The 14775-nt window shown below is 42.3% G+C and overlaps 1 protein-coding gene across 2 annotated transcripts; it reads left to right on the forward strand.

Annotated features, from left to right (window-relative positions):
• Nucleotides 1-9777: 9777 nt before the first annotated feature.
• On the forward strand, nt 9778-11822 carry LOC110508974 (transcription factor HES-1-B-like). Of its 2 annotated transcripts, XM_036966510.1 has the most exons (5): nt 10063-10135; nt 10379-10440; nt 10556-10651; nt 10795-10882; nt 11056-11822. In XM_036966510.1, the coding sequence occupies exons 3-5, from the start codon at nt 10571-10573 to the stop codon at nt 11553-11555; spliced, it is 669 nt and encodes a 222-aa protein (XP_036822405.1). In that variant the 5' UTR covers nt 10063-10135; nt 10379-10440; nt 10556-10570; the 3' UTR covers nt 11556-11822. The 2 variants fall into 2 exon arrangements, with proteins under 2 accessions (XP_021445585.2, XP_036822405.1); XM_021589910.2 differs by having other exon boundaries at nt 9778-10440.
• Nucleotides 11823-14775: the final 2953 nt, after the last annotated feature.

The following is a 14775-nucleotide window of genomic DNA, read 5'->3' on the forward strand; positions in this document are numbered from 1 at the left end:
ATGGGTTCTGCGGTTGGTTAATGAATTCAGTGATTCAGGGGGTGGACAGTTGCAGCCGTGTTAGCGTTTGTTCACCGCCTTGTTGGAGGGACGGGCCCCGCCCCGGGCCCTTTTGTCTCCTCAGGTCCCTCGACAGGTTAGAAGTCAATGGAGGGCCTTGTGTTCAGGCGGCAGGGCAGGGATGGGGCCGCCTCTCACATGGCATTCACATAGGGGGAGGACAGGCTGGTATCACTGACACTTGTTAGTGTGGGGCCAAACAGAGCTGTAGGTTACCCTGCTCAAGGGCTGATGGTTTTTAGTCCCCCCCCCCCCCCCTCCTAATAGTTAAGGCTAGCCGTTGGGTAAACTGATCTACACTTAGGGGCCACAATGAATGATTGCAGTATGTTTTACGCTCTCATTTTACACCTCCGACTCAAAAAAAAAAATAATTGATCAGATTTTCCTTTGACGACCAGTTGCATTAAAGTAAACCAGTAGTTGATGTTGTACTGTGGCCAACATTGTCCTCATGCTAAAAAAAAGTTCAGTGTGGGCAAAAAGAAAAACGGTTACATTTTAAATGGATGGGATGGCACATTTTTATTTGATTTATTTAACTAGGCAAGACAGTTAAAAACAAATTCTTATTTACAATGACGGCCTACCCCAGCCAAACCTGGACAACGCTGGGCCAATTGTGCGCCGCACTATGGGACTCCCAATCACGGCATGGATTACCAAATGCACGTTCCAAATGCTACAACTAGCATTGCATCACAACATATACACACACGGCATGGACTCATCTCAACATTAGACCTATTTTGAGGTATGTAAAACCACTGACAAACTGACATTTTGGAGTGAACTATCACTTATAACTTCACTAACCCTGACCATTCTCGCAGGCTTTGAGCATAGCATGCGAACAGGAGAAAACTGCGGGGGTGAATAGATAAATAAAGAGTCAGAGATACAAATGGACATAGATGTGGGGGGGGTTGACAGAAAGAGACAGAAAGCTGACCGAAAACAACGCTCAGGGACCAGAGAGAATTTAGACCTATGACTGAGGCCCAAGTATCATGAGAAGATGAGAGTTGCCATGGCCCCCATGGAGCCACCCAGAAAGCATGTGAGAACGGGAGGCCGGGAGCCAGAGCCCAGGCCTAGTGGCTCACATGCACTAACCAGGGATTATGTGCATAGCTAAGTGATGAGACACTAAGCCGGCAGGTGAAGAAGGGAGGGAGGCCCGGGGACAAGGGCATCCTTCAGGACAGCTCCCCCAAAAGAGCAGAGACTTTTCCCCAGTGAGGCTGATCTACCTTGTGAAGGGGGGGCTCAGCTAGAGGTCCTCGAGTGCTGAAAGGGCAGTCCCAGAAGTCTCTTTCATAGAGTAAGTGGCCAAAATAGGGGTCTTGTGAGTCATCTTCACTGGTAAGAATGGCCTTCTTCACAATCATAAATCCCTCAGCAGACACACTCATGGATATGGACTTGGAGAAGCTGGGTACTGACTGGGTACTGGCTAGGTACTGACTGGGTACTAGCTAGGTACTGACTGAGTACTGACTGGGTACTGGCTAGGTACTGACTGAGTACTGACTGGGTACTGGCTAGGTACTGACTGAGTACTGACTGGGTACTGGCTAGGTACTGACTGGGTACTAGCTAGGTACTGACTGAGTACTGACTGGGTACTGGCTGGGTACTGACAACATCAAAAGCTGACATTCTGTGTATCTGTATTTATTATGGATTCCCATTAGTTCCTGCCAAGTTCCTGTTTTTTAAATCTGATTTTACTGCTTGCATCAGTTACCTGATGTGGAATAGAGTTCCATATAGTCATGGCTCTATGTAGTACTGTGTGCCTCCCAGCGTCTGTTCTGGACTTGGGGACTGTGAAGAGACCTCTAGTGGCATGTCTGGTGGGGTATGCATGGGTGTCTGAGCTGTGTGCTAGTCGTTTAATCAGACAACTCTGTTTTCAACAGGTCAATACCTCACATAAATTGAATTGATTTTAATTTATTTTGGGTAACAGGCATACAGTTGAAGTCGGAGGTTTACGTACACCTTAGTCAAATACATTTATACTCAGTTTTTCACAATTCCTGACATTTAATCATAGTAAAAAAATGCCTGTCTTAGGTCCGTTAGAATCACCACTTTATTTTAAGAATGTGAAATGTCAGAATAATAGTAGAGAGAATTATTTATTTCAGCTTTTATTTCTTTCATCACATTCCCAGTGGGTCAGAAGTTTGCATACACTCAATTAGTATTTGGTAGCATTGCCTTTAAATTGTTTAACTTGGGTCAAATGTTTCGGGTAGCTTTCCACAAACTTCCCACAATAAGTTGGGTGAATTTTGGCCCATTCCTCCTGACAGAGCTGGTGTAACCAAGTCAGGTTTGTAGGCCTCCTTGCTCGCACATGCTTTTTCAGTTCTGCCCACAAATTTTCTATGGGATTGAGGTCAGGGCTTTGTGATGGCCACTCCAATACCTTGACTTTGTTGTCCTTAAGCCATTTTGCCACAACTTTGGAAGTATGCTTGGGGTCATTGTCCATTTGGAAGACCCATTTGCAACCAAGCTTTAACTTCCTGACTGATGTCTTGAGACGTTGCTTCAATATATCCACATAGTTATCCTCCCTCGTGATGCCATCTGTTTTGTGAAGTGCACCAGTCCCTTCTGCAGCAAAGCACCCCCACAACATGATGCTGCAACCCCCGTGCTTCACGGTTGGGATGGTGTTCTTCGGCTTGCAAGCCTCCCCCTTTTTCCTCTAAACATAACAATGGTCATTATGGCCAAACAGTTCTATTTTTGTTTCATCAGACCAGAGGACATTTCTCCAAAAAGTAAAATTTTTGTCCCCATCTGCAGTTGCAAACCGTAGTCTGGCTTTTATATGGCGGTTTTCGAGCAGTGGCTTCTTCCTTGCTGAGCGGCCTTTCAGGTTATGTCAATATAGGACTCGTTTTACTGTGGATATAGAAACTTTTGTACGTGTTTCCTCCAGCATCTTCACAAGGTCCTTTGCTGTTGTTCTGGGATAGATTTTCACTTTTCACACCAAATACATTAATCTCATTGAGACAGAACACATCTCCTTCCTGAACGGTATGACGGCTGCGTGGTCCCATGGTGTTTATACGTGCGTACTATTGTTTACACAGATGAACGTGGTACCTTCAGGGGTTTGTAAATTGCTCCCAAGGATGAACCAGACTTGTGGAGGTCTACAATTTTTTTCTGAGGTCTTGGCTGATTACTTTTGATTTTCCCATGATGTCAAGCAAAGAGGCACTGAGTTTGAAGGTAGGCCTTGAAATACATCGACAGGTACACCTCCAATTGACTCAAATGATGTCAATTAGCCTGTCAGAAGCTTCTAAAGCCATTATACAATTTTCTGGAATTTTCCAAACTATTTAAAGGCACAGTCAACTTAGTGTATGTAAACTTCTGACCCACTGCAATTGTGATACATTGAATTGTAAGTTAAATAATCTGTCTGTAAACAATTGTTGGAAAAATTACTTGTGTCATGCACAAGGTAGATGTCCTAAATGACTTACCAAAACTATAGATTGTTAACAAGAAATTTATGGAGAGGTTGAAAAAATAGTTTTAATGACTCCAACCTAAGTCTATGTAAACTTCCGACTTCAACTGTTTTCAACAAAATGTACAATGTGGTCCCAGAGGATATCACCTGAAAGTATTAATTAAAATGCTTGTTTCCAAAGTGGTCCTCGATGGTAAAAACAATAACAAGTGGTGATGCAGTCAATCTCTCCTCTACTTTGAGCCAAGAGAGATTTACATGCATATTATTAATGTTTGTTCCCTGTGTACATTCAAGGGCCAGCCGTGGTGCCCTGTTCTGAGCCGATTCCAATTTTCCTGAGTCCCTCTTTGTGGCACCTGACCACACGACTGTAGGACCTGCCTTGTTGATAGTGCTGTTAAGAAGTTAGAGCAGCGCTTTATTATGGGCAGACTTCTCCCTATCTTAGCTACTGTTGTATCATATGTTTTGACCATTGACAGTTTACAATCCACGGTTACTCCAAGCAGTTTAGTCACCTCGACTTGCTCAACTTGCTCTTTGTTAACTCAACTTGCTCGACGAGCTCAACTTGCTTGACTTGCTCTTTGTTAACTGTTACATTCAATTCAGTCACTGTAGTAGCTGTAGTAGCTCCTCATACAAAGTAAGGGGCCTAGACAGCTGCCCTGGGGATTTCCTGATTTTCCCTGGATTGTGTTGGAGAGGCTTCCATTAAAGAGCACCCTCTGTCTTCTGTTAGACAAGTAACTCTTTATCCACAGTATAGCGGAGGGTGTAAAGCTATAACACATATGTTTTTCCAGCAGCAGACTATGATCGATAATGTCAAAAGCCGCAATGAAGTCTAACAAAACAGCTCCCACAATCTTTTTATCAGCAATTTCTCTCAGACAATCATCAGTCATTTGTGTAAGTGCTGTGCTTGTTGAATGTCCTTCCCTATTAGCGTGCTGAACGTCTGTCAATTTGTTTACTGTAAAATAGCATTGTATCTGGTCAAACACCTTTTTTTCCAAAACTTTACTACGGGTTGGTAACAGGCTGATTGGTCAGCTATTTGAGCCAGTAAAGGGTTTTTTACTATTCTTAGGACAGCCATATAGTCGAAAACCAAATAACCAGTTTTAAACAGTCAAAAGTTAGTGGAACGGTTTACATGATAAGTATGGCGTTGCAGGAATGTGTTTGAACGACGATGGCACAAATAAATAAAATTCCTATGTTCCATAGAGAGAAAGACATCATAGTTAACCAGAACCTACCCCTAATTTGATGAGGAAGAAGGAGGACCTCAATTCCTTTTGAAAGGAATGACCTAGAGTTCAATAAGACGTCAGTCTCATTTCCTTTGCTCCAAGTTGAAGCTCTCTAAATGCTGGCTTTTTAAGACTTAAAGCTTAAGGAAGATGACAGATGGCGGCTTGTTGTGGTCTGACCAATTGCAAAATGCTTGTTGCCATGGTCCCCTTTTTCTTCTTCAACTCATTTTCCAGAGCTAAGCATCCTTCCTGTTTATTGACCTGGGATGAGCAGACTTGAAAATGCTCCGGTTGTTGACGAACAGGAGATTGGATCTCCGGTCTTTTTATTTGGTTGGTCTGACCCACTGGGTTCGAACACAGTTCTTCTGCATCATGCCACAGGACTGTTAGCCCTTTGAGCTAAAGCCTATGCATAGCTCTAAGATCTAACACAAGTCTTCAGGTCTCAGGCAAGGTTACTCAACATTTGAGTGTGTCTGGCTAAATAAAACCACCCCTGTGCATTAGGATTGCTTTCTTTGTATCTGATTATCATAGAGGGCGGGAAAGAGAGCTTTAATCTTTAATCTTATGGCCTCTCCTTTTCATCTCCAATAAATTCTACCATATTTTTGGGACGGATGGTGACCATGGAGATCAGTGATTTCCCATCACAGAGCCTCTCCCTCCTACTTTCCCACTATCGAAACCTCACCCCTTTTTTTTGTCCAAGTAAAACAAAGAGTGGTGTTGAATGGGCTCTGAGGTAGGTAAATGTATTCAATGACATCAGCCAGGATGATTCTATTCTGCCGGATTCCTGTACCATTTGTTTCCAGCCTTGTCTGAGGGCCGAACACTCTGTTGGGCTCATTGTCCCGTGTGTATTCCACACAGACCCACAATTAATGGGGGCCTTGTCTAAGGCTTCTGGAGCAGAAAGTTCTGTTGGGGAGGGGAACAAAAGGCAGGCGGGCCACTGCCAGGAGTTGCTATGAGAGGCCCTCCTCTTTAAGAAGGTCTCAAAGGGAGGAGGTGGGGAGAACAAGCGGAGGCCTGGCTGAGATGTTTAAGTGATCCCTCTATACCCATCTGGCTGTCCCTGCTCTCGGTGTCACACAGCCCAGTACATTTTCTTTTTAATGTAACCTTTATTTAACTCAGTTAAGAACAAAATCTTATTTACAATGGCGTTCAAATCTGGACGACACTGGGCCAATTGTACGCCACCCTATGGGACTCCCAATCACCAGGGACTGTAGTGACGCCTCTTGCACTGAGATGCTGTGCCTTTTTACCGCTGCGCCACTCAGTTAAAACGGTCAATTCCTGGGATTTGGTGATTGAGATGGCCATTCCACTGCCTGTTTTGTCTTGGAAATATGTGCAGCGGTCCATCTCAAAGCAGGTAAATGTGAAGATAGGTTAGTGTAAAAAAAAACAAAGTGGCCAAGAGCAAACAGCCCCAGGGTGCTGTCTTTGTTTAAATGTAACGTCGTGTGACACAACATGTCAATCATCATCAACAGTCATTGACGTGAACAAAGTGCCACAATGTTTAGAACATGCGTAAGTTAAAGTAGCAATATATTTTCTTTAAATATATCCAGAAGGTTATTCTAATCGAATCAGTCTAACTCAACCGCCCTTCTGTTGTGGGTTGTTATCAGACACTGTTGGCCCTCGATAGCTTTCTAACCCTCTCCCATGGCGGCCTGGGCCTCTGTGCCTCTCTCTCCTCTGTGTTTCCCACACTGATACTGATCTGGAGTGTGCCATAAAGCACCGGTATAGATCACGGTGCACAATAAAGGCACGTCTCCAGCCAGACAAGCAGGCTTACTGAGCATGGAGCTGATAAGGGGAAACACGTTGCCGCCTCCCCTCCCTCTCTCTGTTGTCCCAGAACCCATAGCCCTTGTTTGTGAAAGAAAGAAGAATTGTGTACATTGAAAAAAATAGCATCACCTCTGGACACCTAAATATTCTCTGCACACCATGTAGTCTTTAGAAGATACTCGCAGAGAAAGGCACCTGTGAGAATCCTCGTATCAGCGTTGAATCATGTTTTTTTTTTGGGGGGGGGGGGGGGGGGGGGGGCTGGTAATTTTACACATTGGGTGTAAAACAGTGTCCATGAACAGAAAAAACATGATTACATGGCGGATGCCCCTGGCTTTTGGCTCCTTATGTGTCCAAAAATGAAGATAATGAAGTGTTTTTGAGGTCAGTATCGGGGCTTTATTTATATTTACATTATTTGAAGTTACAGATGACTAGTTTCTTTGAAAAATAGAGAAGGCGCTCAGACCTGTATTGTTGTTTCCCTCTTCTGTGATGTGGGACCTGACCTTTTGGGGTCATTTGACCTGAGAGGTTTTAGGAGCTTTAAAATGAGACGTTAGGGCACCTGAAGTCTGTCAAGAAGGTAATAATAAGAGCAACCTGATAACCTTGTACTCTGGGGTGATAGTTAATTTCTTCTGCATGTTAAAACTGAGACGTGAAGGTCATTGAGTGCAACTTGGTATCTATTAGTCACATAAATGTGATGGTAGTTTGCAGAGAGATTGTCTATGAAGGCACGATGACCTGAAAAAGGCTTTCTTTCTTAAAAACACTGAGGATGTTAATCAAGAATATTGACTAGTTACTCTTCAATTAGAGAAAATGTAAATGCATTTCTGTGAATTTATTTTACTTTGAACCAAGGGTAAAAAAAAAAATCAGGGTTGAATTCAACCCAGTTTTCAATTCAGTCGAGAAATTAATTGAATGTAATAGAATTGAAAAATCAATCCCTGACCTCAGTGAGTGATATAGTAAATACAGTGGCAAGAAAAAGTATGTGAACCTTTTGGAATTACCTGGATTTCTCCATAAATTGGTCCTAAAATTTGATCTTATCTTCATCTAAGTCACAGCAATAGACAAACACGGTGTGCTTGAACTAATAACACACAAATTATTGTATTTTTCTTTTTTATTCTATATTGAATACAGCATTTAAACATTCACAGTGTAGGTTGGAAAAGTCTGTGAACCCCTAGGCTAATCACTAATCAGCTAACCTGGAGTCCAATCAATGAGACGAGATTGGAGATGTTGGTTAGAGCTGCCCTGCCCTATTAAAAACGAACACAATGAGTTTTCTATTCACAAGAAGCATTGCCTGATGTGAATCCTGCCTTGAACAAAAGAGATCTCAGAAGACCTAAGATTAAGAATTGTTGACTTGCATAAAGCTGGAAAGGGTTACAAAAATATATCCAAAAGCCTTGATGTTCATCAGTCCACCGTAAGACAAAATGTCTATAAATGGAGAAAGTTCAGCACTGTTGCTACTCTCCCTAGGAGTGGCTATCCTGCAAAGACGACTGCAAGAGCACAGCGCAGAATGCTCAATAAAGTTAAGAAGAATCCTAGTATCAGCTAAAGACACAGAAATCTCTGGAACTTTCTAACATCTCTGTTGACGGGTCTATGATGTGTAAAACACTAAACAAGAATGGTGTTCATGGGAGGACACCAAGGAAGAAGCAACTGCTGTCCAAAAAAAAAAACATTGTGTAACGGCTGTTTGAAGAGGACCAAGGTGCAGCGTGGTACGTGTTCATGATTTAATAATAGAACTGAACACTGATTAACAAAACAACAAAGAGAACGAACGAAACAGTTCTGTCTGGTGCAGACACAAAAACAGAAAACAACTACCCACAAAACCCATGTGGGAAAAAGCTACCTAAGTATTTTTCTCAATCAGAGACAACGATAGACAGCTGCCTCTGATTGAGAACCACACCCAGCCAAACAAATAAATACAAAACATAGAAAATGAACATAGAATGCCCACCCTAGTCACACCCTGGCCTAACCAAAATAGAGAATAAAAGCCTCTCTATGGCCAGGGCGTGACACATTGCTGCATGTCTGAATTTCGCAAAAGAGCACCTGGATGTTCCACAGCGCAAGTGGCAAAATATTCTGTGGACAGATGAAACTAAAATTATGTTGTTTGGAAGGAACACATAACATTATGTGTGGAGGGAAAAAAGGCACACCAACATCAACCTTATCCCAACTGTAAAGTATGGTGGAGGGAGCATCATGGTTTTGGCTGTTTTGCTGCCTCAGGGCCTGGACAGCTTGCTATCATCAATGGAGAAATGAATTCCCAAGTTTATCAATACGTTTTGCAGGAGAATGTAAGGCTCTGTCCGCCAATTGAAGCTCAACAGAAGCTGGTTGATGCAACAGGATAATGACCCAAAACACAGAAGTAAATCAACAACAGAATGGCTTAAGCAGAGGAAAATATGCCTTCTGGAGTGGCCAGTCAGAGTTCTGACCTCAGTCCGATTGAGCAGTTCACACCAGACTCCCCAAGAATATTGCTGAACTGAAACAGTTTGTAAAGAGGAATGGTCCAAAATGCCTCTTAACTGTTTGCAGGTCTGATCCGCAACTACAAAAAAACGTTTGGTTGAGGTTATTGCTGTCAAAGGAGGGTCAACCAGTTATTAAATCCAAGGGTTCACATATTTTTCCCACGCTGCACTGTGAATGTTTACACAGTGTGTTCAATAAAGACATGAAAACGCATAATTGTTTGTGTTATTAGCTTAAGCAGACTGTGTCTACTTAGATGAATATCAGATCCAATTGTATGACCAATTTATGCATAAATATAGGGTTCACATACTTTTTCTTGTCACTGTATGTAGGGGAGTGTGCTTGTGTGTGCGGGAGAAAGGCTGTGTTTACACAGGCAGCCCAATTCTGATCTAATTGGGAAAAAGATCTGATCTGTTTGGTCAAAAGACCAATTAGTGGCATAAATATCAGAATTGGGCTGTCTGTGTAAACACATCCAAAGAGTGTGTGCGTGTGTCAACCCTCTGAGGGTAGGGTTGCCAATAGTGTACAACAAAAATGTATTGTTATTTAAAGGTTTTGTTCTAGGATCAATTAAACTGGGGAAATGGACAATACATTTATTCTATTCACCTTAATTGACTATTACTAATAGATATGGCAACTGAGACCTTCATATTTAATCAATACGTTTCATCAAATACCTATCTGTATTGTGTGCTGTGGACCACCTTCTCACACACACAAGACACCAGATAGCCAATGGAAGGCCTCCTTGCACGAGCCAACCGACTCCCTGGCAACGTGTCCCGCGCGCTCATTGGTAGAAGGTTGGAGAATTCAACTTTGGGACGATTCACACGAGCCATTCGCGTGCAGCTTCCTCTATAAATATGACCGTAGGTGAAAGTGACAGTGTTGACTTGTTATCAACACCGTACTGGTAGGTCGTTAACTGCAGGATGTAGCCTCAGCAATAGCTACGTTGTAATAAACACCTGCAACGAACAGCGTTGGTCAGAAAAAAAGTACATGACCGGTGTTTGAATATTTCTCAATAGGCTGGACTTTATTAAACAATTGTGGGACAAATGATTTGCTGAAGTTGACTGTACGATTGTGGGATATTAAAAATTGAAGATGCCGGCTGAAATTTTGGAGAAAACTTCCCCATCTTCTGTTGCAGCCACCCTGTCGAGCGTAAATGGAAATCCGGATAAACCAAGGACTGCCTCGGGGGACAGAAAGGTAGGCCTACAGAAAAGCACGGAAATAAAAACGATTCCTTTTTTATATGTCAATTGTTGTTAATAAGTTACGTTACATGTCTAATAATCATGGCATTTGTTTGTTTTATTTAAAGTCTTCTAAACCAATTATGGAGAAGAGAAGACGCGCGCGAATCAACGAAAGCCTTGGACAGCTCAAGACCCTCATACTGGACGCTCTAAAGAAAGATGTACGTTTTAAAAAAAAGCTTTTATAATCATAGAAATGTATGTCTACGACATATGCTTCTATAATTATGTTAATTTGATGGATTGGAACGAAGCTCAAATAGATTATTAATCATGTGTACTATTCTTATTGATGTGTATTTAGAACTCCAGGCATTCGAAGCTGGAGAAGGCGGACATCCTTGAGATGACTGTGAAGCACCTAAGGAATATGCAGCGTCTTCAAATGACTGGTAGGTTTCATTCTAGACGTGCATGTTTGAATTGTATCTGTGGCTGTTCCCAAGGTACTATATGCATAAGTCCATCAAACCTATTGATAGACCTACTGAGTATTATATAATTACATTTAAAGGATTTTCTGAACAATATATCCTCAAATACATCATATTATTTCACTTTACAGGTGCTATAAGCACGGATTCATCAGTCCTTGGCAAGTACAGAGCGGGATTCAGCGAGTGCATGAGTGAAGTCACCCGTTTTCTGTCCACACGTGAAGGGATGAACATGGAGGTCATGTCCCAACTTCTCAGCCACTTAGCCGGTTGTGTGTCACAGATCAACACCGTAAACTACTCAACTCATCGCCAGAGCCTCACCTACCCTGCGCATCCAACGCTTGGCCAAGCCATTGTGCAAATCCCAAGTGCGTCGCCTCAGTTGAATGTAATCATGCCTTGCAAAAGTGGCTCGCCAATCAACTTCACGTCCGAAGTGGCTAAATTCTACAGCGGACTTCAGATTGTTTCAGCGACAGATGGACAATTCGCCTTTCTGATTCCAAGCGCGGCCCTTGCGCAAATGAGCGTGCCAAACGCCCTACATGGCAATCCAACAGTTGCGGTGGCGGTGTCACCTGTTGCACCTCCCATCACTGCAGACTCCGTGTGGAGACCATGGTAGGGTCATTAGACTGAAGGACTTTTATGCACCATAACACATTTTTCTGATATATGAGTATTTGTATATTTTTGTATAGGCTGTTCAAAGCAATAGTCAAGAGTGATGCTTACTCACATGTTGTTGTTCTTTGATGGAGAATACACTTTTCCATGAGATATATTTTCAGTGATGTCATGATCATGTTTTATTCAAATTATTATTCAAATGCCCTCAAATGCCTTCCTTCAGGAAATCAATAAATTCTTCAAATGAAATTGCAATGTTTAACACCTGAAAATTGTGACTTCTTAACTACATTTAAAATAATTGTCTATCCTTGACCTAATGATACCCACATGAACATCTACTACAGTTTACTATAGAATACTACAGTACTTAGAATTATATTGTAAACTGCAGTATATTGTAGAGTACTATACTACACAGTAATATATCTTGATCATGTGTTGTACTTACTATAGAATATATATACACTACTGTTCAAAGAAAAAGACATATCCCAGACTGGCCAATAAAAATAAAAGATTAAGATGGGCAAAAGAACACAGACACTGGACAGAGGAACTCTGCCTAGAAGGCCAGCATCCCGGAGTCGCCTCTTCACTGTTGACGTTGAGACTGGCGTTTTGCGGGTACTATTTAATGAAGCTGCCAGTTGAGGACTTGTGAGGCATCTGTTTCTCAAACTAGACCCTCTAATGTACTTGTCCTCTTGCTCAGTTGTGCACCGGGGCCTCCCACTCCTCTTTCTATTCTGGTTAGACCAGTTTGCGCTGTTCTGTGAAGGGAGTAGTACACAGTGTTGTACGGGATCTTTATTTTCTTGGCAATTTCTAGCATGGAATAGCAAAATGGTGTTCTAATGATCAATTAGCCTTTTAAAATGATACATTTGGATTAGCTAACACAACGTGCCATTGGAACACAGGAGTGATGGTTGCCGATCATGGGCCTCTGTACGCCTATGTAGATATTCCATTAAAAAATCTCCAGTTTCCAGCTATAATAGTCATTTACAACATTAACAATGCCTACACTGTATTTCTGGTCAATTTTACATTATTGTTATGGACAAAAATGTATTTTTCTTTCAAAAACAAGACATTTCTAAGTGACCCCAAACTTTTGAACGGTAGTGTATATATAGTATACTGAGAATACTAAAGTAAATACAACAATATACTCCAGACCGCAACACCACTACAGTAAATACTACAGTAATATCTGCAAAAACACTACAGTCCATAAAAACACTACAGTCATTTCTATAATATATACTACAGTATTTCATTTGCATATACCCTGCCCATTCCCCTCCCAAATATCCCAATTTGTTCAGCTCATAAGTGAGAAACCTACATGACAGGTATAGATCACATATTGTGTTCCCTATAGGTTACAGAAAAGAGCAGAAGCTCTGAACCATCCATTCCTACCTACCTAGCTGCCTGCCTGCCTGCCTGCCTGCCTACCTACCTACCTACCTACCTACCTACCTACCTACCTACCTACCTACCTACCTACCTACCTACCTACCTACCTAGCTGCCTACCTACCTACCTGCCTGCCTACCTACCTACCTGCCTACCTACCTAGCTGCCTACCTACCTACCTACCTACCTACCTGCCTACCTACCTACCTACCTACCTACCTACCTACCTACCTACCTACCTACCTACCTACCTGCCTACCTACCTACCTACCTACCTGCCTACCTACCTACCTAACTACCTACCTACCTACTTACAGGTTATGGAAAATGTGCTATTTGAGTATTTTGTTGAGGACAAAGCCCCCACTGCTATGTCAAAGATAATTTTAAAACATTGACTATAGTAAATACAACAGTAATGTCTGCAAAAAAACAACAGTAAATACTACAGTATACCATAGTGATGTCCGCAACACTACAGTAAATACTACAGTATACTATAGTCATGTCCGCAACACTACAGTAAATACTACAGTATACTATAGTCATGTCCGCAACACTACAGTAAATACTACAGTATACTATAGTCATGTCCGCAACACTACAGTAAATACTACAGTATACTATAGTCATGTCCGCAACACTACAGTAAATACTACAGTATACTATAGTCATGTCCGCAACACTACAGTAAATACTACAGTATACTATAGTCACGTCTGCAACACTACAGTAAATACTACAGTATACTATAGTCATGTCCGCAACACTACAGTAAATACTACAGTATACTATAGTCATGTCTGCAACACTACAGTAAATGCTACAGTATACTATAGTAATGTCTGCAAAGTATTCACTGTAGTGTTTTGGGGGGATTTTAGTCTGCAAAAACACTATAGTGAATACCACAGTAAAGTCCACAAAAAACAACACAATCAATACAATAGTATTTAACCATAGTATAGTAGTATTTTGTCATGTGGGTGTACTGTGATTGAATACCCTATTAAGGCTGATCTAACCACAGAAATAAATGAAACACAGAATTATCGGATCTTGGACTATGGCACCGAACACAGAACGGCTCTTTCTGCCGAGCGAACTCAAATACTTCCAAATGTTGACATCTTCCTTCTCATCCAACCTCACCTCTGAGCTAACATTGATCGGTGAAGGGGCATGCAGGAGTTCTATGAATTAAGATTCAAGCCGGCACTGTCGACGTACACCAACCCATGGTCATGTTCTAGTGCTCTGACTCTAGTGTTATCTTCCCATCTCATCCCTGTTAGCCTCATCTGTCTTCTACTTCTTTTTTTCTCTCCCCCGGCTGGAAATAAATAACTCCTAGATGAGGTGAGGAACCTGAGAGGTCGTGAGAATGACTCTCAGCCCAGCAGGCAACAGCCAGGATAGGGGTGGGGGAGGTGGAGAGTCTGTCGGACATGAGCAGGGCTGGCTGCCACAGAGGAAGTCTTGACATACAGACAGGAGCTGAACATGGGGAGGGAAGGTTCCAGAGGAAGGGAGGGTGGAGAGAGAGGTTCTGGAGGGAGGGTAGGGAGAGAGTTGGGAGGGCCAGACAAAATGTTCCTAGCTTGTTACCAATAGCCAATGACTATATACATGTGACCACGCAATGACTTTATGGTGACCCCCTCCATGCATGCTGTTGCTCCGGGTAGAGGTTACCAGAGGGGACAGATCTAGTGGTAAGAAATGATGCAGAAACAAGGTAACTTGCGTTTTGCTCCCCAAGGTGTGGCAATGCTCCGCTTGTGAGT

This window comes from Oncorhynchus mykiss, chromosome 28 (genome assembly GCF_013265735.2).
Source record: "Oncorhynchus mykiss isolate Arlee chromosome 28, USDA_OmykA_1.1, whole genome shotgun sequence".
NCBI lineage: Eukaryota > Metazoa > Chordata > Actinopteri > Salmoniformes > Salmonidae > Oncorhynchus > Oncorhynchus mykiss.

What these genes read in the sequence shown, in the direction of transcription:
- LOC110508974 (XM_021589910.2), top strand. Translation starts at nt 10,333, where the DNA reads ATGCCGGCTGAAATTTTGGAGAAAACTTCCCCATCTTCTGTTGCAGCC. An exon ending in CTGCCTCGGGGGACAGAAAG is followed by an intron (nt 10,441 to 10,555) that starts GTAGGCCTACAG and finishes TTTTATTTAAAG; the next exon opens with TCTTCTAAACCAATTATGGA. An exon ending in TGGACGCTCTAAAGAAAGAT is followed by an intron (nt 10,652 to 10,794) that starts GTACGTTTTAAA and finishes ATGTGTATTTAG; the next exon opens with AACTCCAGGCATTCGAAGCT.